This window comes from Trachemys scripta, chromosome 3 (assembly GCF_013100865.1).
Source record: "Trachemys scripta elegans isolate TJP31775 chromosome 3, CAS_Tse_1.0, whole genome shotgun sequence".
Taxonomy (NCBI): Eukaryota; Metazoa; Chordata; order Testudines; family Emydidae; genus Trachemys; species Trachemys scripta.
The window spans coordinates 28,647,370-28,671,409 of NC_048300.1; the positions used below are offsets into that span (position 1 = coordinate 28,647,370).

The following is a 24,040-nucleotide window of genomic DNA, read 5'->3' on the forward strand; positions in this document are numbered from 1 at the left end:
TCTATTCATATAAATTTGGTAGGAAACTGAAAATTTGTTTATTTAGGGTCAAATTCAGCTTTTGGAAGAGTGTGTATCAGCTCTCACTGCAAGTAACACAAGTTGTATTCATAGTCATCAACTACATTTTCCCCCTAAAAGTTCCTTTTACTAAACTGCTGCTGCTTATTTTTCACTTGTGCTATTCCTAACTTGGAATTTCTTTGTGAGGAAAAAAGCCACCCCCCAACAAAATTTCCCATGAAATGAAATTTACACAAAATTTTTTGGGGGGTTAATAAAAAATATTTAATTCCAATTTTTAAAATAGTTTGTTTCATTTTTATGTTTTATATTATAATATGTTAAGTTTAGGGGTATAATATAATTAATATAATATAAAAATTGGTGACTGGTATTCCAAATGGCCATTTGGAATTGGCATTCTAATTGGTAATTGTCAGGTGGTAATTGGGTTAGAATTGGTTATTGGTATTGTAATTGATATAATACAAAAATAAAAATAAAATATCTAAATAAAAATAGTTATTAAATGAAAAATCAAAATTCTTAGTACTGATTTTTTCAAAAACAAAATGTTGTCAAAATTGACACGTTCCCACAGAATGTTTAGATTTCAAATTGTCATTTTCCAATAGAAAGATGTTCCATTGGAAATTTTTCTACCAGCTCTATTCCTCACCCAAAATCTTAGGGTTCAGTTCTGCTGTCAGTTACACTGCTGTAAGTCCAAAAGTATGAGTGTATCTATATCCACCAATTGGACGAAACGGTTAAGTTGGAATGTGGCCTTCCCACCATTCATAATTCCACTCTGCTTTGCCCTGCAGTGACAAACCTTTCTGCCCATTCTCAATTAATCAAGGGTCTGTCTTTTTTTTTGAGCACAAGAATAAAATACATCCCAGAAATCTGGGCTTACCACTCACTCCTCTCCCTGAATGTGTTAATTGTACAAGAGAGGCTAATACAACTATAGATCTAAAATAACTCCCCACATTTTTTGTAACCCCTACAGTGGCCTCCAACAGGGAACAACCCCGTAGCTCCTGCCTGGTGAGCTAGGCATTTTGTGAACTTGTCAGTGAAAAGATTTGGCAAGCAGCATGCATTGTCTTTTCTGGAATAGGTGCCCCTAAAGGCCACATATCTTTCAGCGTTATAAATAAGTCTCAGCATACATTTATTCATATGCTAAAATATGTATCCTTCCCTACTCATTCAACTTTTACTTTATATATTTATAGACAAAATACTGTAACTGTAGCTCTCTAGAAACTAAGTATTTTTTAAAAGCACCTAACTGACTTAGGAACTTACCGGTAAGTCACTTAGATGCGCTTGAAAATTTTGCTGTTTAGGGCTGCCACTATGCTGCATAGCTAGTCGATCAGAATTGTAGCTGCAGGGATAGAGCTCTCATTCTCATGCTCTGAAAGCCTTGGCCCCAAGTGCTTGAGCTCAAGGCGAAGCAATTTAGGAGCTATGACAGCAGTTCAGTCCTAATTCCATCCAGTAGATGAAATGTAACACATTAGCCAATTCCTACAATGTCTTTCCTCAATGTATGGTCTTATGTATCATAAAAGCAGTTTTCAAAAATCATCGGACCAGATGCTTCAAATAAAGCCTTTCTAGAAGTTATGCTTTAGCCAACCACAAGTTACTGGGCTCAATCCTGGAGTAGCTGGATGGAAGTTAGTGGCCTATGATATACAGAAGGTCAGAGTAGATGATCTAATGGTCCCTTCTGGCCTTAAACTCTATGAATCCTTCTTTCTATGTGGCATAGGAATGGGATGAAAACAATGGAGACACTATTGGGAAAGAGTGGAACTTTTTTTCAAAGAGGAAAGCCAGGGCTCATGAGGAGCTTGAGCCCACATGTAACCTTTAGAATGCTTCCACATGAAAAACCCCTGCCCACTGGGAAATCTGAAGACATGTGCTAAAGATTTTAGAGCTCGGGAACAACAGCAACTCTGCACAGCAAAACACTTGAGTTTAGGATGTTCAGAGCAGTGCTAATTTGTATTCTGCACTTTTGATTCCCTATTGGAAAAGGGTGACAGTATGCCATTGTAGTAGGTGACCCTTTGGCAGCATGTGCTGGAGTGATCTGTGCTGCAGGAAAGAGAAGAGGCCATGCCACAGCATGGCAGTGCAGGTTCTACATGCAGAAAGCCTAACGCTCATTGAAGTGGGGACAGAGATCCTACAGATTATCAGGCTCAGTGTAAATGGCAGTCCCAATGTCTTTCAAGTGTTCTTCAATGCCTTCCCACTGACTGCACAAGGAGACAATGTTAGGAGGATTTCTTCCCTTCACAAAGGGAGACACACTTGTCCCATTATTTTGAAAGAGAAAATTAAATGTTTTCAGATTTTACAACTGTCAGTCAACTTTCAATTGGCAGGATTGAGCCTAATTTCCCTTCAGGGCAATATCTGATGTAACTCAGTGTAACAGAAATCAGGGTCTGCCTTAAATTGTAAAATAAAATGTTATATCACCAGCACAGATTTAAATAAATAGTTTTCCATTTAAAATACCAGAATGTGAGGCATTTTGGAGAAATGATAGCCCTGGAAATCTAATCTGTCAAGCAACCGTAGGGCTGGAGCGCAAGCCCACTAAAGTCAATGAAAAGATGTTTATTGACTTTCATGGACCTTTGACCATAACCCTGATATCTAATCGTAATTGGATTTATCCATATTAAATCAGTGTCACAGAAATTTCAAGACCAGAACTTCACAGCCTTAATGGCACATGAACATAGGTTTATTTAGTCATTTTCCCCCCATTTAATTGTAATCACTTTAACAGAATTTAAGAAACACTATAATTCTAGCATCCTAAAAACCTTTGCTGTTGCCTTCAATTAAATGCTGACCTTTTGCTGAAGCCATTCTGAACAGCTGGAAAGAGATTTCAGAGAAAAACAGACCTTCCTGGTAGTTTTGTAATCTAGATGGTGTTTAAATTAAAACTTGGCAATAAGGAGAATAGAAAAAAAAAATGGGAGTTTTTAGATGTCACTTTTTATTCAGTTCAGAACAGCTTCTTCTACTAAAAAAAAAAGGTCACACAATGAACTCTATGGTCTTAGCTGCCAGATTAAAGAAATCATAGTAAAACTCCAGTGCCATTTTTATTCATTTCAAACCAATTAATCCACCCTTTTTTAGGCAACCTCCTTTCTTAGGAGATCATCACAAAGTGAATTACATATACTGAGTAAAATTCTGCCCCACCTTCAGTAGACCACCTCTGGTATTGTTTAATTCTAGAGAATGTACTTTTATACTAATGTTCTTTAACAGTATTTTTAGGATGAAAGGTCAAATAAAAGTCCTCTCTAATATCACCTAATGTACCCGGTATTGTTTGTGCTGAAGTGTTTGCAGCACCTTCTAACTTTCACATTTCTTGATGACTATATATTACCATTTTGACACAAAAGATAATATTATGGCCTAATATGTATTTATTTAAGCCGGGTAATGCAAGACTTATTAAAAGTTAGGGGGAAAAATTGTGCCCAACAATTGGAAACATCTGTGAAATTCATTCCAGTGCAAAGGGCCTGGCATTTAATTGCAGTTTAAATTGGATATGAGTGGTGCAGAGGGCATTTTGATTATCTTCTATCATTGGATAAATCCCTCCGAACTCCCCTCAGGGCCCTATCAAACATCCACTGAGGTCAACAGAAAAATTCCCATTGACTTCAGTGTGAGTTGATCTAGCCCTAAAGTGAAGCTAGTGTGAATTGTGATGATTTTCTGGTTGTATCTTGTGATGGTCATGAATTGTTGCACAGCATGCATTTTGGATCCTATCCAATGTCTATTAAAATCAGGTGAAACACTCCCATTAACTTTAATGGGCTTTGAATAAGGGCCTTTATTTCTACAATTTTTGTTATGTTTTGTCTTATTTCCCCCAGTAAGATGAAGTATAACTGCACACTACCTGTCATAGCTTGTTGGTCATCCACCATTAACTTTAAACTTTTTCCTCGACGAACCACACGTACCGTGTGCCACTCATTATCATTGAGGTTATAGCCAGCAAAAAGGGTTTCTGGACCTTTGCCTGTAGGATATGCCAAACAGTCATTATGGAATATTTAAATCAGTCAACATGTGAACCTCACAGAGAGAAAGGAGAGAGAGAGAGAGAGAGAGAGAGAGAGAGAGAGACTGGCTGGACCAATGTTAAAATTCATTGAAAGTTATAACAAGCAAGAAAACTGGCAAGCAAAGTATATACAAATCTCAAAATATAGTACCATTACATTAGGACACTTTTAGCATTCTTTAATGCTAAAGCAAATATAGTGAACCAGGCTGTCATAAATAGGCACAGTCAACACATGTGGTTTGGTTGTATATTTTAAAGCTCATACATAATGGTAGAGATTTGGGTCTCAATCCTGTACTCAGGCAAATAGAACTTCATGTCAATGGGATTACTGGTGTAAGAAAGAATATTAATCTAAACTGGGTTTACAATAAACATAACCAGCCAACTGGGGAAAGGTGCAGACCAGATCTGTGATTGAAATATTTTTAATCGCATCACTTCCTCTATTTGATTGTAGGTACCATAGCAGTAAGTGAGGCTTGTTTGGATCTTTGGGAAGGTCAGTGTTATTACCCTTACTTTCACTAAATGATTCACTAGCATCCCCTAACAAATGTCTTCACTGTTCTCATTCAACACTTCAACATCCAAAGCGCACCTTTCTTTTTCGCACTGGGACACCCATCTTATAACTGCTATTTTTGTAAACAACATTATAGATTGACTTTCATTGAAAAGTTGTAAGAATTATTCAGTTTAAAAAAAATCTATGTGCTTTATATATAGACATGGCATTTGATCTGGAATAACACAGTTGCAACCACTAAAAACCATAAATAATGAATATTAAGGAAAATACCTCCAAGAATGAAATGACTATGGAAATTGCACAGTAGAATATTATGATCAGGGAATGGGGAACTTGGATGGGGCAGGGTGAACAAGATCAAAGAGTCTGTCGCTCTCTTCTGAATTTTCAAATGACCCTGACATAGCAAGAGCAATATTACTATAATAATAGGCATACTTAATTAAAGCAATATTGCGTGACTGAATGCCACAAAAGCAAGGGCAAGTTGGAGAAAGGTTCCTCTCTATCTATGACCCCTAAAATTATCTATATTCATAATCTAACACCATTTTATATTGTTGCATACATGGCTAGCACACCAGGGCAGTGTCCTAGCTGTTAAGGAAGGAGCTAGAAAACCACTTATAATGGAAGATCAGGCTAAATAAAGAGGGAGCTCTTTTCTCTAGCCCTGATAGCTGTGCACTCTACAAAAAGAATATAAATATTTAAATATAAAATGAGTCACTCCAGAAATTATTAATTTCCTGATTAATTATATGACATAAATAACCACTCCCCCTTCATATAATCCCATCATGTTTTATGATTTATATAAATTTTAGGGGCCATTAGATTTCATCCCACAGGAATACAAAAAGCCCCACAAAGTTTTGTTCTTAGCCACCAGTTTGGAATCACCCTGCTAAGTAGCATGTCATTTGTGGCTGGATAGAAAGCATAAAAAGCTTAGAAACCATATTAAAAGACTTCGGAGAGTGCTGTCTATCCTCAGAGGCATTTTAACTTCAAGCTTCAGTCATGACCACAGGGATTCCACATAGTCCAAAATCATGGCCACAGGCAAAAACTGCATCTAGTTTTGAAGTTTAAAAAAAGATCACTTCAATTTAAATATGTCTTCTCATAACTGCAGGTGTTCAAAGAAGCAGTTTAGTAACGAGTACATTTAGTGTGTGTGAGCACTGGTTTCCATACAGAAATGTGGGATTTGCAGATGCATACAAATTTTGTTTGGTTCAGCTATTTGGTTTCCTAAAGCTTTAAAGCTTTCAAAGCAGCTCTGGAATTCACTTTCAACCCATTTTGGAAAGAGTCCCTGCTGCTTTGTCTGAGGCTTTAAAAGCTGCACTTTGTTTTCATATTCTTTTCTTAACACAGGCATTTTTTTCAAATGAAAAGCCATCACCTAACATGGCTGTGGTGATCCCATGCTCGTTGCAATGTGGTTGGCTACAATTTGCAGGCACCCCGGTTTGGCTGCTCAGGCTCCTTGCGCACCATCTCCCCTCGCCCACCTATGTGGAGTGTAAGTAGGAAAAAAAGTAAATACTTATTGTAATCGGTAAAGTAGAGAGGGTATTATTCTGACTACACATGGGGAGGGGAGGTAGATCTTCACCGTGTATCACAGTTTCTGAAGGCTGATAACTGGTGCTCACTATAGAGGTTATTCTCTATTATTGCTATTACTTGACATTTCCCCATTAGACATATTGGACCAAATTCACCCTGTGTGTTTGCTTACATTTTCTAAAGCTCATCCTGTGATGTGAGGAAAACCTTGGTTTGTAACTGCATGAATCCATTACAGGAATTGTCCTGTAAGAGCACTGGTGCTTCTTCAGCTGTTTAACACAGATTGCTACTACCTCTGAATATTGTATCTTCTGCACTTGATGTTTCTATACTCTATTGTTTCCAGATCTGTACAATTGTAAAGCTCAATAAAAGTTAAAAATAACTGGGCAATTGTTATTCTAATATATTACTAACTGATGTAACTTTTATTTTGAATAAATAACAAAAACAGACTAATAGCCAAATTCCAGCCAATTTTGTCATCCATAGTGTGTAACTGAAAACAATGGCTTTGTATTTCATGGAAGCTATATTTGCACATCTGAAGGCAGAATGAATGTGCGTGTTCATATATTAGATACAGATATAACACACAATGAATTTTGCTGCCTCACTACACTCTGGCTATTAATTTCCTCTGCTGGGACTGCTTCTGACATTCCAAAAATCTGAGCAGCTTCAAACCACCTTTTTAAGAAATCAACCTGCTAGAGAAATCCGCCCTCCCCGCCTCCCCCATCTCCCTATCTTTCTAATGTGGCATTTCTCCTGCAAAATTATAATGGTCTGGAGTCCCTGGACAGTCAAATATTCAGTTCTTGACCAAGTAACAAGTTCTCTTTAGAAGTGTGACTCTGTAATTTGTATGGCTGCCTGTTTATTGTTTCTCGTTGATTTCCTGTTCAAGCATGTTCAGTTTGTAAGTATAAAGATGGTTCTTTTAACTCACAGTTAAGTTTTTGGGATCAAAAAGTCAGTAGCGTTCTTTCTGACTCACTCATCACTAATGATAAAAAAAATCTGCAGCTGTGGCTTATTTAATGCTGTGAATGAGGAATGATCAAAATGGGAATGTAGCGCACAATCTCAGAATTGCATAGAGCTTGCACCAGCAGAAAAAACTAGGAAATATGTATTTGAATCTGTAAAGTAGGAAGGGTATTATTCTGACTACACCTGGGGAGGGGGAGAGATCCTCAGCTGATATAAATGGTCATAACTCCATTCAATGAAACTATGAAAATTTATATCAGCTGAGGATCTGCCCCTTTGAGAAATGGTTGAGTGAGATGGCATCATTTTTTAATGTGCACTTTTCTAAGCAAAACCTCACCTTAAAAATTGGATATCTAATAGTGAATCAGGACTAAGAATATAAACTTTATATCCAGCATTACAATTAAACATACTCATGGAAGGTTTGAGATATTAAAATTTAAAACCAGGACATTGTTATGTATTTAAAAAAAACATTTTACATAATTCATAAAGATATTTTGAATGTATTTATATATTTTTATTCTCTCCCTCCAAGACCTGTACTGTTTGACTCATAGGGCTGAGGGAATTTGCTGTACAGGTGAAGGAGTAAAAAAATTATTATTATTCTAGGTTGTTTTTTTCTTAGTCTCTAAAATATTTATCAAACAATTAGTCTAATACATGTAGCATATGTGAAATCCATGATGTTGCAGAGTGGTGTATATCAGCACTTATTTGGATGACATGCATAACTCATTCGTAGCTCTGCCTCTTGTGAAAGTAATGCAGCCACTCCATCCTTTATATTTGGACAGAGAGTGAGCAGTCTATAGATTTTTTTTACACAAACTATGAAGTATATTGTAGCAGCGAGAGCCTGTGTTTTTTAAAAATTAATTTACCTGCCCAATTGTGATTAGATGAAAACAACATTCAAATACTCTACTTTCCTGTGTACTAATATAAAACCTTTTACATTAAAGTCTTATCTCTGGACTACATCATTGAAAACAAAAATGTCTTCAACCACAATATTCAGATTTTACAAGATGTAAATTAAATTATCAATGTTGTTGCAGTATAAATCTGTAAAGGCCCTTTCCTACACCCTTTACTCACCTGAGCAGCCCTAATACTGACTTCAAAAGGAGGGACAAATCCTGACTCAGGCAAACCCCTCACTGACATTAATGGAATATCGACTTCAGTAAGTGCTGAATAAAATGAGCCCAAACTTCAGTATTTCATTCTGAATTATTAAAGCCAGGTGGTGGCTGTCCAATGAGTGCAAGCTAAACCTTAATTAACAAATTATCCTCTCTTGAGAAGGGACCACCTCCCTGCAGTATTTTCAGCTGTGACAAGAACCAACATTATAAAGGTCATGGCTATTTCCTCCTTCCTCCTCTTTCCTTTAAGGCCCAAGAGCATAGTTTTCAAAACTTTCCATGGACTGACGCTATTCTGCTCCCACTCTATCCTCATCTTCTACTAGTCCCACAGTACTCACTCTTCTGTTCTTCTCCTGGGATTCCTTTCTGTCCTCTCTCTAGATTCTGCTCAGTTTATTTGTCCTGCATAATGTACCCAGAATTCCTACCTCTGAGCCACTAATACTGCAAGTCAATCATATATTAAAGCTTTCCTTTTCAGGGACACAGATAGACAATGACCTGCACAGATGTATGCTGAAGAAGCTCTTGTAGAGCTGGCAAAATTTTTCACACGAATACTTTTTTCACCAAAAAAATGCAGATTTGGGTCAATCAAAACAATTAGCAAATTCTGGCAGATGTTGTTGAACTGTTTCAACAACAAAAAAAGAAAAAAAAATCAGAACTATCAATAGGATCCATTTCGGCATTATCAGAACAAAACATTTTGACTTTTCATTTTGGAAAGACATTTTGGAATTGCAATCAATTTTATTTAAAAAAAAATCAAAACATTTAAATAAACCCTGAAAATGAAACAAAACTCTTAATCTGACCTGCTTCCTGCTTCCCCCCATTCCTTTGGTTTTCTGGGGGGAAAAAATCTGAAATGTGTCATTTTGGGTCAACTCAGAATGATTTTTTCCCTCTCCCAATTTTTCAGCTCAGCCAGTGAACTGAAAAATTGGTTATTCACACAACTCTAAACTCCTGTTCCCTTAGCTGGAATCTAATCTGAGGTACGCTTTGTTTGGCTTTGTTTCATACTTTTGCAGTCTTAAATAACTGCTAGATTTCAGGGTACTAATACTGAATAAAAAGGGCCAAATTAACAAATATAGGGACATGGTGGCTCATTGCCAATTTAAACTTAACATGGCCAGAATGGAATGCCTCGTCATTCCTCGTCACAGCACAGGACAATTGCACCTCTATTCTCTTTCAATGGTCCAGCAAGGGCACCCACTCTAAGCTCCTGGCTCCACATTAATCACCTCTCTTGGGTGGAGACCCATATCTCTCTCCCTCGTAACTGGGGTATTTCCAGATTGCATAGCTCTCTCCTATACTGTGACCTCTGCAGCAAACTCAGGCTGTGTCAGCAAGCCTGCTTTACTTTTCTCCTCAGAGACAGCAAACAGCATAATTGCCACTGTAAAACTACCACACAGCTCCTTCCAAGCAAGCACTTTTTTAAGGTAAAAGCATTACAGAGAAAACATTAAAAACAGTAAAAGACTGCTAACAAACAGCTTTTCAAACCCTAAACAGAAGTTTTCCTTTGGTTGTAAGTTCACAATAGCTGTTAGCTCAAAATAAGCACACAGACTGGGCCAAGTTCTTCCAACCCTTCCCAGGAAAGTTTGGGGCCTCCCTTGGATAAAAGAGTCTGCCTATTTGTTGGATCATTAAGAAGGGCTCTGAGTCAGTTTAAACTCAGGCTATACATCCAAAAAATCCTTTCTTGATCTGTTGGTCCCTAGACAATCCAGTTTGAACTAGTATCAGGGAGCCTCTCTCAAGGTGGTGATAGCTCTCTAGAGGTGTTATTACTTGAGTGAGTTTGCCTAACCACCTCCCCACTGCTGTTCTTAGTTCCTAGAGGGCTGTGGTCCTTCCCCATAGAATTATATACAATCCCTGGCCCACAATGATACATAAGTTCAACCTTATGAATTAAGTTTAATTCAATAAAGTTTGTTCAGGATATTGCAGGCAATTGCCACACCTGTCACAATCCTCTCCACTTCTCCCATTCTCTGTCACTGTTGAACCCTCCATCGTCCTCCCAGTCACACAGACCTGCAACCTAGGGGTTATCTTTGACTTCCTGTCTGACTAACAGCCAACCTTGATGCTTGGATAGGATTTTCATTCTCTCTCTTTTCTCTTTTTCTTTGCTTTGTCTTTATTTCTTAATTTCTATGTCTGCTTTCTTTCTTTTTTTTTTCTTTTTTTTGTTTTGGTCTGTTGTCTCTCATCTCTCTGAGCATGCTGTCTCTTTTCCATTTATCACTCTCTTATATTCTTGTTCTCTCTCCTTTCCTCTGCTGTGCCACCCAGTCCAAACACCTGTGCTGCTTGACACACAGGTCAACACTGTCTTCCTTCCTTTTGCCTCTCCCATTGGTAAATCAGTGCCCCACTGTGGATAGAGGTAATGCCCCATTACTATGTTGTGAGGATATATACATTAATGTTTGTTTGGCATTCAGATACTACAGTGATAGGGTCATATAAGTATTTAATCAAATAGATAGTATGCACAATATAACATTTCCTGCCTACATGGCCAAGGTACTAAATCTGTCCAGGTCATTTCACTCCAGTGCTTCAGCAAACCAACTGAAGCAGTGATCTTTCCAGGTAGGCACAGCCTATACCTTTTTTACATGCAGCCCTGAAAACGATCCCGCCGTGCATGTCAGCACAGAACTACCTGGCTGAAAGGAAATCTGGGGCTCCTTTGTTCCTCTGCTAAGATTGCCAAGAAGGGTGCTGGTGGTATAGAGTTGCCAACTCTGACTGAAGCTATTCCAGGAGATTCCCCCCCCCCGCCCCCAATATGCCAAATGTAATGTCATTTTCTTAAAATATCCTATTAAAATTTCCCAGATTGCTTTCAATAGTCACCGGGAGATCAGTGCTGATTCCGGGAGACTCCAGGCCAACCTGGAGGGTTGACAACCCTATGAATGTAATGGTGTGTTGTGTCATGGTAGCACATTTACCAGAACATGAACTGAAATTATCCACTCATTTCACTGAGGCCACCCACAAGCTTCCAGAAGAGGGAGGGGTAGCTCAGTGGTTTGAGCATTGGTCTGTTAAACCCAGGGTTGTGAGCTCAATCCTCCAGGGGGCCATTTAGGGATCTAGGACAAAAGTCTGTCTTGGGATTGATCTTGCTTTGAGCAGGGGGCTCGACTAGATGACTCCCTTCCAACCCTGATATTCTATGTAACAATCCTTTACGATGCTAAGGGATCCTGATTCAACTAGGGTCCCTAAGCTCTATTCTAAAACCAACCAATAAATAAATATAGTACATTATAAATAATATAGGTACAATAATAATATTGTAAAAAAATAATAATAGGTACAATAGACACTTATTACCCAAGCTGGATTTTAACCATCAGCCTCTTTCTGTGATCGGGAACTCCTCTGGACCTTGAGTGCTTTGTGATCTGGAAAGCTCTGAGCACATGGTCAGTGCTCAAGAGTAAATAAAATACATAAATAACACCACAAACAATACAATAAAATAAATAATAAAATAGGCTTTTTTTATTAAATTATCAATCTCCAAAGCCATGTCAGGGATATCTCAACTGTATTTTAACCTCTTAGGTAGAATTAGCTTCTTATTTTTATTTTATTTTGTAATAAGAAAGTGGCCTTCAAATAGCCCTAGGGACAGTTACATTACCCTCCTTTAGAAACTGTGTAATGAGAACAACTGTGGAAAGCCCAATAACAGTCAAATTAATCTCTGGAAGTATTTTTTAATAGAAAGAGGGCAGTTTCTGTTTCATGCATTCGCCAAGGAACATAAATATCAGAATGTGTGTGCTGAAGGCATTAAAGGGTTTTTGAATCTGCTCTACAATCCTAAAGCAAAATCCAATGAAGTCAACAATCCCTAAGCATCGAATTCTTGCTTTTACAGCTCATTGTTGTATGTTTTCAAACAAGAAATTCTGTCAAACTTAATAACTCAAAGGAAGACTAGCCTTGCAGTTAAAGCACTGGAACAGACTCAGAAGATTTGGGCTTGGTTCCCTACTCTGCCACAGACTTCTTGTTGACCTTGGGCAAATCATTGTATGTGAGTGCTTTAGTTTCTGACTTGCCAAATTAGAGTAATAATTCCATTCTCCCACCATTTGTCTACTTGGGTTGTAACAACCTCAGGAGAAGGAATATTTCTTACTATGACTTTGTAGAGTGTTTACTCCAATGGGAGTCCAATCTTGGTTGAAGCCTAAGGTAATGCAAAAAAAATTTGTTTTTTTCATAACAAAAATTGTATTTGCCTATGTTTCTGGGCATCTCTGTGTGGTCTATATCACACATCTGTGCAATTTAATCACTGCTCAAGTCTCAAGTATCTTTTTTAGTATGGAATTTGGAAAGTGATTAAACTTTGCCCTCCCTGTTTCCCTTCAGAGACCACTCTGTTCAAAGGGAGTTGCACTGCTTTCCTTCCATAGCAGAGTTCACTGGAAATTGGAATTTTTATTTCTTGGGAGATTTTGATATTTCAACCTTTGTTTTTGTCTTGAATCTAGATACAAAAGTGAAAATATTGATATTTTTAATGGAATGAAACATTCCAAATAAATTTTGTTTTGGATATGTCAAAACATTTCGTTTGGACATTCCCCAATCAAAAGGTGTTTTGATATTCCAAAATCAAATACTTTGTTTCTACATAAAATTACATCCACCTGAGCTGCTATTGTTCCTAATGGAAGCTGTAGTTCAGGGGTCTCATATCCCAATCTCTCTTGTGGGCTTCTCTCCCAAGCTCCAGCTCCCATGATGCATTCCACTAGATCAGCCAGAGGGAAAACCACAATGCATCATGAGAAGTGTGACCAGCCAGGGGGCCCAACCCAAAGGGAAGAATAGGGGCCTGAGGCATCTGAACTTCAACTCCCACGAATCACCGCAGCAGCTCAGGTGGTCAGAGATTAATGTCAAACTGACATGAAAAAAAACATTTGTATTTTGTTTGATGAATGTAAATATTTGAATTCAAGTTGACCCAACCTAAAATGATATGTTTCATTTTTATTTTCCTGATGGAAAAATAAATAAAATAATCAGCAATCTAGATATTTTTCCTATGGAACATTTTGATTTTGCTAATCTCATAATCTGGCAAAAAAATAATAATAATGGAACACTCACAGCCAGCTCTACTTTATAGTAAGTAAGCAAGTCTAATTCCCATTTCAATTGTATAGATCTTTTACATAACAAAAGTGGAAATAATGTTTATGATATAGGAAAATGTGATTGAAAACTATAAAAACTTGCCCATCAAATTCAGTTCAAATGTAGTCCCAGAAGTTACTTAGAATTTTTTTTTTTTTAAATTCAGGATGACAATGTCCCTTTTCTGTCCTGAGGTTTTGTACTGTAATGTAATCATTCAGAATCACTATTTTCTTTGTAATACATAGGTTGTTCTGGTAAGATTGATCTAATGATAGTAGCCGAGGTCCTGAAAACCGATGACCAATGCCCATTGATTTCAATGGGGGTTTTCACGGGCTTGCAGGACCAGAGACTATGTAAATAAAAACAGACATCCCACCATGAGGAGTTTCATTTCATTCATTTATTCCTCAAGAGGGCATAACATTTCTCTCTATAAAGAAGAGCCAAAGTTTTTAACCTCATTCATGTTGATTTTATATGCACTGACAGTTCAAAATGTCACATTTGTAAACGAGATAAGGTAAAACTAGCAGCTTTCCAACCAATTGGCAGAAAGGATGGGCAGACTGCCTGGAGGAGTACATTAAGATTTGTACAAAGTTTGAAAGAGCTCTGTAGATTTTACTGAAGTTAACATTTTAAAGCTCTTTGCAACAATTTTCAATTATTTCTATGTTTTTAAAAATATATTCATATATAAATAAAAATACATATTCCAAATATTTGGAAGAGAAAATTTTATCCTCCTAAATCCATACCCATGTAACTATGAATGTAAGTAAAGATATTCTGGATGAAATTCTGGCCCCCACTGAAGTCATTAAGAGTTTTGCCATTGACTTTAATAAGATCAAGACGTTACCTCTTGTTTCCATGAGATGCCCACATGAGGCAAGGCCTCATTTCAAGTCCCTGCTTTCTTTTATTGGCTTCGATATTTTCAAACCAAATACATTCTCAGAGTTTTCCCAATGCTGCTGGAATAAACCAAAATACCGAAGCAAATACACAGAACCACATACAGTGCTTCAATTTGATTTGTAGAACCTGTCTGAAGACTCCTCTAACTCTCGGGGAAATGGAGATTGGTTCTCCTAGCAGCTTCCTTCTCCTACATACTACATAAACCCTTTGCTAATACAGCTGCCTGCAATAGATCAGGTTCCAAAAGGACCAAACTATCCCCTCCCAACTCAAGGGAGTTGAGAAAATAACTCTCTTGTATCCTAGCTTCTTCTGACCTTTTGTTCCAGTCTGGTGGTTAGGCACTAGTCTGAGATTTGGGAGAACCTCATTCAAATCCATGCTTGTTCACAGACCTCCTGAGTGATCCTGGGCAAGTCATTTAGCCTCTTTCTGCCCCTGTTCTCCATCTGTAAAATGGGGATAATAATACTCCATGGATGTTGAAAGCAGAAATACATTAAATATCATGAGGTGCTTAGCGTTACAGGCAACTGGGGTTATAGAAAATACCTAAGGCAGACAAGTGCCACTTCCCTTATTAGAAAAAAGTGGAGTGAAGGCGTATCATGACGATGGCGGCATCTTCTAGGGATATGAAGGATCCACGCTGCAGGTCACTCCACCCACTATTTTGTTCTGTTCTATTTTGTGAGAACCACACTAGTTAAAGAAGTCAAAACATATATTGACTTCTACTGCAAAGGCTGATAAAGCCTCTATCTTGGTAAAGAAGGTTGCAAATAACTTTGGAAGAGGATCAGAGTGTAAATTACTGTGGTTAGATTATCATTGGGAACCATGACGAAAGATGCTAATATAATATTTTGACAAAATATTAAGCCTTCGTGGCTTTGATATTGAGTGTGCCCATTTATGTCAAACCAAGATCATTCTAATTCAGAAGAACATTGCTAGATGTAAGGAACTACAATTAAAAATTATAATAGTACTGTTTATGCATAATTTCTTTTTCCTTAAACACCATTATATTTATACTTAAGTAAAAATGAATATGAATAAAAGGACTTACAAAACATTTTAAAATACTTCATTTTACCATCCTATCTTGCACATTATGCTTAAGCAGATTGAGAAAACTGATGTTAGTATAGAAAGGAAAAATTTTGGACTGTGATTTTATTTTAAGAAAATACTTCCCTCCCCTCTCTTGCCAAATCTACAGGTGTCTTTATCCCAAAGTACAACTGATCTAATATATGCAACCAACTAAATCTCCTTTAAATTCATGCTCAGAATTGGACTTTAATGTTCGTTTTGTTTTTAAGTGAAGACAGTGAATTACAAAATTTCCCTAGTTGCAAGGTATAGAGATAATAATGTTTAGAGATTTGCAATGATTCATTACTACTTACATGCTTTTAGAATATTTTTATTCACACTATGGATTGATGTATGTTTAATTTAATAAGACTACTTATTCTCGAAGGTTTCCACATACAGAGGAGTCAGCGGAGATCCTTTAACTTGTACATGTGAGAGCATTTTGAATACTTATGAGTAAATGAAGGGGTCTGATTGTTTCCTTGAAAATCCAAAGCTCCCATTGACTTCAACAGGTGGAGGATCAAGCCCTAATTCTCCGACTTCCATGGAGGCGGATGAAGCCTGCATTTCTTTGGGTTTGTGCCTTGAAGTTATCTCAAAATATTCACATGATTTCTCATTTATTTGTTCCAGCTATTTTTTTTAAAAAAAGGTCCTCTTCATTTATCTTGTACAATTATGCTATTTCAGTCTTATCATAGAATCATAGAATATCAGAGTTGGAAGGGACCTCAAGAGGTCATCTAGTCCAACCCCCTGCTCAAAGCAGGACCAATTCCCAACTAAATCATCCCAGCCAGGGCTTTGTCAAGCCGGGCCTTGAAAACCTCCAAGGAAGGAGACTCCACCACCTCCCTAGGTAACGCATTCCAGTGTTTCACCACCCTCCTAGTGAAATAGTTTTTCCTAATATCCAACCTGGATCTCCCCCACTGCAACTTGAGACCATTGCTCCTTGTTCTGTCATCTGCCACCACTGAGAACAGCCGAGCTCCATCCTCTTTGGAACCCCCCTTCAGGTAGTTGAAGGCTGCTATCAAATCCCCCCTCATTCTTCTCTTCTGGAGACTAAACAATCCCAGTTCCCTCAGCCTCTCCTCATAAATCATGTGCTCCAGACCCCTAATCATTTTTGTTGCCCTCCGCTGGACTTTTTCCAATTTTTCCACATCCTTCTTCTGGTGTGGGGCCCAAAACTGGACACAGTACTCCAGATGAGGCCTCACCAATGTTAAATAAAGGGGAACGGTCACGTTCCTCAATCTACTGGCAATGCCCCTACTTATACAGCCCAAAATGCTGTTAGCCTTCTTGGCAACAAGAGCACACTGTTGACTCATATCCAGCTTCTCATCCACTGTGACCCCTAGGTCCTTTTCTGCAGAACTGCTAGCTAGCCATTCGGTCCCTAGTCTGTAGCAGTGCATGGGATTCTTCAGTCATAAGTGCAGGACTCTGCACTTGTCCTTGTTGAACCTCATCAGGTTTTTTTTGGCCCAATCCTCTAATTTGTCTAGGTCCCTCTGTATCCGATCCCTACCCTCTAGTGTATCTACCACGCCTCCTAGTTTAGTGTCATCTGCAAACTTGCTGAGAGTGCAGTCCACACCATCCTCCAGATCATTAATAAAGATATTAAACAAAACCGGCCCCAGGCCTCAGGACCTTGAGGCACTCCACTTGAAACAGGGCTGCCAACTAGACATGGAGCCATTGATCACTACCTGTTGAGCCCGACGATCTAGCCAGCTTTCTATCCGCCTTACAGTCCATTCATCCAGCCCATACTTCTTTAACTTGCTGGCAAGAATACTGTGGGAGACCGTATCAAAAGCTTTGCTAAAGTCAAGGAATAACACATCCACTGCTTTCCCCTCATCCACAGAGCCAGTTATCTCATCATAGAAGGCAATTAGCGTAGTCAGGCATGACTTCCCCTTTGTGAATCCATGCTGACTGTTCCTGATTACTTTCCTCTCCTCTAAATGTTTCATAATTGATTCCTTGAGGACCTGCTCCATGATTTTTCCAGGGACTGAGGTGAGGCTGACTGGCCAGTAGTTCCCCGGATCCTCCTTCTTCCCTTTTTTAAAGATGGGCACTACATTAGCCTTTTTCCAGTCATCCGGGACCTCTCCCGATCGCCATGAGTTTTCAAAAATAATGGCTAATGGCGCTGCAATCTCACCCGCCAACTCCTTTAGCACCCTCGGATGCAGCGCATCCGGCCCCATGGACTTGTGCACGTCCAGTTTTTCTAAATAGTCCCGAACCACTACTTTCGCCACAGAGGGCTGGTCACCTTCTCCCCATGCTGTACTGCCCAGTGCAGCAATCTGGGAGCTGACCTTGTTCGTGAAGACAGAGGCAAAAAAATCATTGAGTACATTAGCTTTTTCCACATCCTCGGTCACTAGGTTGCCTCCCTCATTCAGTAAGGGGCCCACACTTTCCTTGATTTTCTTCTTGTTGCTAACATACCTGAAGAAACCCTTCTTGTTACTCTTAACATCTCTTGCTAACTGCAACTCCAAGTGTGATTTGGCCTTCCTGATTTCACTCCTGCATGCCTGAGCAATATTTTTATACTCCTCCCTGGTCATTTGTCCAATCTTCCACTTCTTGTAAGCTTCTTTTTTGCATTTAAGATCAGCAAGGATCCTCAGTTTGATCCTTCTGCAGTGTCATTATCACTTCATCTGTATCTGTCCTTAGCTTATGAGCTGGTTTATAACATCTTCACACTTTGCAGAATAACTGGTCAAGTGTCACCATTTTATGTGCACGACTTAAGGGATTCCTGGTCTCCACCTTGCATTAGCAGGGAATGAAAGGTACCCAACCACAATAAGACAGCTGGACACATCTGAATTGATTGTTCACTTTCAGATCTGGAAGGGCCAGGTCAGTATTTCCCACTGTGGCTGCACTGGAACTAAGTGTAAATATGACTTTCTTTTTAATAGTATTCTTGTAAAGAAAGAATAACCAAGCTTTTCCAGATTATTAATACAGTAGGTTTAATACATGCTTTTCAAGTTTATGTGGCTCACATCTGAGGAAATCAGGGGATAATGGCTGTCACACCTATCAGTGTCTTATGTAGGCAGCTGATTTATATATCGATTGATCTGGGAATTTTTCTACTGTATCCATCTAGCCTCCTTCAAACATAGATTATGCCGTATGATTCTTGGATTTAAGAAGAGTGTAGCAAACTACTGATCCTTTGAAGTAAAGATTTTAAAAGTGTGATAGGTATTCAGCTGTTACACACATCTCTTCCATAATAAACTGTAGATGTATTTAATTTTGGCTTTTTATGAAAACTAAATTTGCTGAACATCTTCAAAGTTATCTTCAAAAATTTTCTGTCCAAAGAACTGTAATCAGTGTGTACTTGCTTCTTAAATTAGATCTTTTCACTGTGAATTTATTCTGAGTCAGGCATTTCAAGCTACTTTTCAATTTGTTTATGACTTGTCACTTTTAGCAGGTACATGTTAATAATGGTCAAATGAAGCCACTATTAACTGAAGCATTCCTCAAGACACTGTCATTGGTTCTACTCTTTCAACATTCATATGCATCCTCTCAGGAATTTCATTCTGCGATTAGGACTGGACTATCATTTCCATTCAGACAATACACAACTCTTTCTGTTGATTCCAAGAAGACTGTTGCTTTGTGTATTTCATGTCTGTATAAAATAAAAACATGGAATGGCAGAATGAATTTTTAAACTGAATGATGGGTAGTTAGATGAAATTGGTGATCTGAGTGAATATCCAGAATTCTCTTTACTGTTAATTATCTCTTATAATGATTGCAGATAGTACCACTGGACAATATAAGGAATCTCAGTATTTTTAGTTTTGAAAGAGCAGATCAGCTTCCTTCCTAAAAATTCCCATCCTCACCTTTTCAGGAGCACCTCTCTGCCTATACTTGTGTCAGTTTCTAAAGTCAAACATCCACATTTTTGCCTCTGCCAGTTAGCACGGTTGCCATTCATAGCTGACTAGCTTATCAACAGGCTTTTAAAACAATATTTAGCATATGCAAAATTTAGTGGCTGGAGGTTTATGAAAAATTCTCTCAGTCCTTGGACACTTTTGATGTACAGTGCCTTCATTGTTCCCTCCAAGGAGACAGCATATTCATGTTAAAGTTAGTGTGATCTTGCAAAAAACACTGCATGGACAACTTGAAGTTTATTGGTGATCTGTACACATGGATCCTGACACAAGTAAGAAAGGATCCTGACACAAGGAAGAAAGGAGAGCAGCAGAATACGGACCCTGGACTTCAGAAAAGCAGACTTTGACTCTGTTAGGGAACTGCTGGGCAGGATCCCCTGGGAGAATAACATGAGGGGGAAAGGAGTCCAGGAGAACTGGCTGTATTTTAAAGAATGCTTATTGAGGTTGCAGGAACAAACCATCCCGATGTGTAGAAAGAATAGTAAATATGGCAGGCGATTAGCTTGGTTTAACAGTGAAATCCTTGCTGATTTTAAACACAAAAAAGAAGCTTAAAAGAAGTGGAAGATTGGACAAATGACCAGGGAGGAGTATAAAAATATTGCTCAGGCATGCAGGAGTGAAATCAGGACGGCCAAATCACACTTGGAGCTGCAACTAGCAAGAGATGTTACGAGTAACAAGAAGGGTTCCTTCAGGTATGTTAGCAACAAGAAGAAAATCAAGGAAAGTGTGGGCCTCTTAGGCCTGGTCTACACTAGGAGGTTATGTAGAATTTAGCAGCGTTAAATCAAATTAACCCTGCACCGGTCCACACAACAAAGCTATTTAGTTCGACATAGAGGTCTCTTAAATTCGATTTCTGTAGTCCTCCCCAACGAGGGGAGTAGCGCTAAATTCAACATAGCCATGTCAAATTAGGATAGGTGTGGATGGAAATCGACGCTAATAGCTCCGGGAGCTATCCCACAGTGCACCACTCTGTTGACGCTCTGGACAGCAGTCCGAGCTCGGAAGCTCTGACCAGCCACACAGGAAAAGCCCCGGGAAAATTTGAATTCCTTTTCCTGTCTGGGCAGTTTGAATCTCATTTCCTGTTTGGACATCGTGGCGAGCTCAGCAGCACTGGCAACGATGCAAAGCTCTCCAGCAGAGATGGCCATGCAATCTCAGAATAGAAAGAGGGCCCCAGCATGGACTGATCGGGAAGTCTTGGATCTGATTGCTGTGTGGGGCGATGAGTTCGTGCTTTCTGAGCTGCGATCGAAAAGACGGAATGCAAAGATCTATAAGAAGATCTCAAAAGCCATGACAGAGAGAGGATACAGCCGGGATGCAACGCAGTGCCACGTGAAAATCAAGGAGCTGAGACAAGGGTACCAGAAGTCCAAAGAGGCAAATGGACGCTCCGGATCCCAGCCCCAGACATGCCGTTTCTACGAGGCACTGCATTCCATCCTGAGTGCGGCCGCCACCACTATCCCACCACTGACCGTGGACTCTGAGGATGGGATATTGTCGACGCCCGCTTCCTTGGAGATGGTAGTGGACGGGAAAGATGAGGAAGGAGATGAGGAGGACGAGGCAGTCGACAGCGCTTATAACGCTGATTTCCCAGACAGCCTGGTTCTCTTCATCACCCTCACAGAGATCCCCTACCAACCCTCCCAAGATGTTAACCCGGACCCAGAATCAGGGGAAGGATCAGCCGGTAAGTGTTTTAAACATGTAAACATTTATTTTGAACAGAACATTAATATTAACTGGGGGTTTTTTCATGATTAGATTGTCCTAGGCACTTAAAGTTTTAGTCTTTGGCAGTGCAACTGCTGCAAAAAAATCAAACAATGTCCGGTAAATCTTGATTGGTTTGCCCTAGGCGCTCTACTGTTTAGTCCTTGCCAGTGCAGCTACAGTAAAATTCGATCTATATGTCCGGGGATAGAGAAGAAATCCTCATGGGACATCTCCATGAAGCTTTCCTGGAGGTAATTGGAAAGCCTCTACATGAGGTTCCTTGGGAGAGCGGCCTTGTTGTGTCCTCTGTAGTATGAAACGTTTCCACGCCAGGCTATCATCAAGTACTCCGGTATCATTGCCTTGCACAGCATGGCAGCATACGGCCCTGGTCTTTGCAGGCTTTCACGAAGCATGCATTCTTTATCGCTGTCTGAAATCCTCATCAGAGTGATGTCGCTCATGGTCACCTGCTTTGAATTAGGGGAATGTTAGTATTGGGACTGCTTGCCTGTTCCTTTACAGAACTGCAACCAGCGGTTTACAGCCATGCGGTGGAGGTGGGAGAGGGGCAGCATAGAGGGATCTTTCCCGGGGACAGCCGCGAGGGGGTGGGACAGGGGCACAGTTCATGCTTGCCGGATTGCTGGCAGCAGGAACTGGCCAACGCTAGGAGCATTGCTTTGAACGTGAAAGTAGGGCAGTGGTGTTATTAAAGTTTTAAACTGCCACAAGTCTACGGCTTACCATGTCAGTCTGCTACCCAAATTCCGATGTCCTGTTCCACTTGCGTGATCTGCACTGCAAGACCCCAGGGACTGAATGCGAAGGCCGAAAATTCGACCTTGTCCTGAGTGCGCATGTGATAGGTGCTGTGAATGGTCTTGTTCACAGAGAAAGACTATTTTCTTTGTTCACCAAAAAATTTATCTTTCTGAGGAATTCACTCCCTTTTTCCCATCCCATAGCTGTGACTGTCTCCCGACCTACCCGGTCATCAGACTCCCAGAGGCTGGCACAGATTAGGTGCAGAAAGAAAAGGACATGGGACGACATGTTCTCAGAACTTATGGGCTGCTCCCGAGCCGAAGCAACCCAGCAGACCCAGTGGAGGGAGAACATGTCGCAATACCAGCAAGCACACAGCGAACGGGAGGAGAGGTGGCGGCAGGAAGACCAGCAGGCGACTCAAACGCTGCTTGGACTAATGAGGGAGCAAACGGACACGCTCCGGCACCTTGTGGATGTTCTGTAGGACCGGAGGCAGGAGGACAGAGCTCCGCTGCAGTCTATCTGTAACCACCGTCCCCCGCCACAAAGTCCCATACCCCCCTCACCCAAAGTACCAAGAAGGAGGGGCTGCAGAGTCCGTGAAAACTGTCACTGTACCCCTGCAGAGTGCTCAAGTACCAGAAGGTTGTAATTCCCCAAAATTTGACAAGTCCTTTCCTTCCCGCCTCACCCAAGCCCCCATCCCAGTTTCATCCCCTAACTGTCTAGTTGCTAATAAAAATACGTTTCTGTTAATTACGTTTCCATCATGTTTTTTTAGAAGACACTCTGTTTGAAGGGGGGGAAGGGGGTTGGTACAGACACGGGGGCAGGTTCAGCAGCAGGTCACACACACAGTGCAGTCACTAGGCACCCTGGTCAGTCTGGGAGGTGGTTTTCATTCTCTGTGGGGGGGCCGCTTTCAGGGAGGGAGGGCGGGAGTGACGGTTGGATGACGACAGTTACCCAAAACCACCCTCGACACATTTTTTTCCCCAGCAGGCATTGGGGGCTCGACCCAGAATTCCAATGGGCAGCGGGGACTGCGGGAACTGTGGGATAGCTGCCCACAGTGCACCGCTTCCAATGTCGACGCTTGCCCCGTTAGTGTGGACACACAGTCGAATTACTGTCCTTAATGTGGATACACACGTTCGACTTTGTAATATCGATTCCACATATTCGATTTAAGTGAAATCGAACTACTCTCTTAGTGTAGACATACCCTTACTGAATGAGGGAGGCAACCTAGTGACAGAGGATGTGGAAAAAGCTAATGTACTCAATGCTTTTTTTGCCTCTGTTTTCATGAACAAGGTCAGCTCCCAGACTGCTGCACTGGGCAGCACAGCATGGGGAGGAAGTGACCCTGCCTCTGTGGAGAAAGAAATGGTTCCGGACTATTTAGAAAAGCTGGCAAGCACAAGTCCATGGGGCCGGATGCACTGCATCCGAGGGTGCTAAAGGAGTTGGCCGATGTGATTGCAGAGCCATGGCCATTATCTTTGAAAATTCATGGAGATCGGGGGAGGTCCCGGATGACTGTAAAAAGGCTAATGTAGTTCCCATCTTTAAAAAAGGGAAGAAGGAGGATCTGGGGAGCTACAGGCCAGTCAGCCTCACCTCAGTCCCTGGAAAAATCAAGGAATCAATTCTGAAGCATTTAGAGGAGAGGAAAGTGATCAGGAACAGACAACATGGCTTCACCAAGGGCAAGTCCTGCCTGACTAACCTAATTGCCTTCTATGACAAGATAACTGGCTCTGTGGATGAGGGGAAAGCAGTGGACGTGTTATTCCTTGACTTTAGCAAACTTTTGATACGGTCTCCCACAATATTCTTGCTGGCAAGTTAAAGAAGTATGGGCTGGATAAATGGACTATAA

General features: G+C 40.1%; 1 protein-coding gene across 23 annotated transcripts in view; it reads right to left on the minus strand.

Moving 5' to 3' along the window:
- Nucleotides 1-24,040, minus strand: part of NRXN1 (neurexin 1) — a 1,212,452-nt gene that overhangs the window by 601,213 nt on the left and 587,199 nt on the right. For all 23 annotated transcript variants that reach the window (XM_034764365.1, XM_034764364.1, XM_034764372.1 and 20 more), the window contains one exon: nucleotides 3,980-4,102. In XM_034764365.1, coding sequence (XP_034620256.1) covers nucleotides 3,980-4,102 — 123 coding nt within the window. The remainder of the gene's footprint in view (nucleotides 1-3,979; nucleotides 4,103-24,040) is intronic.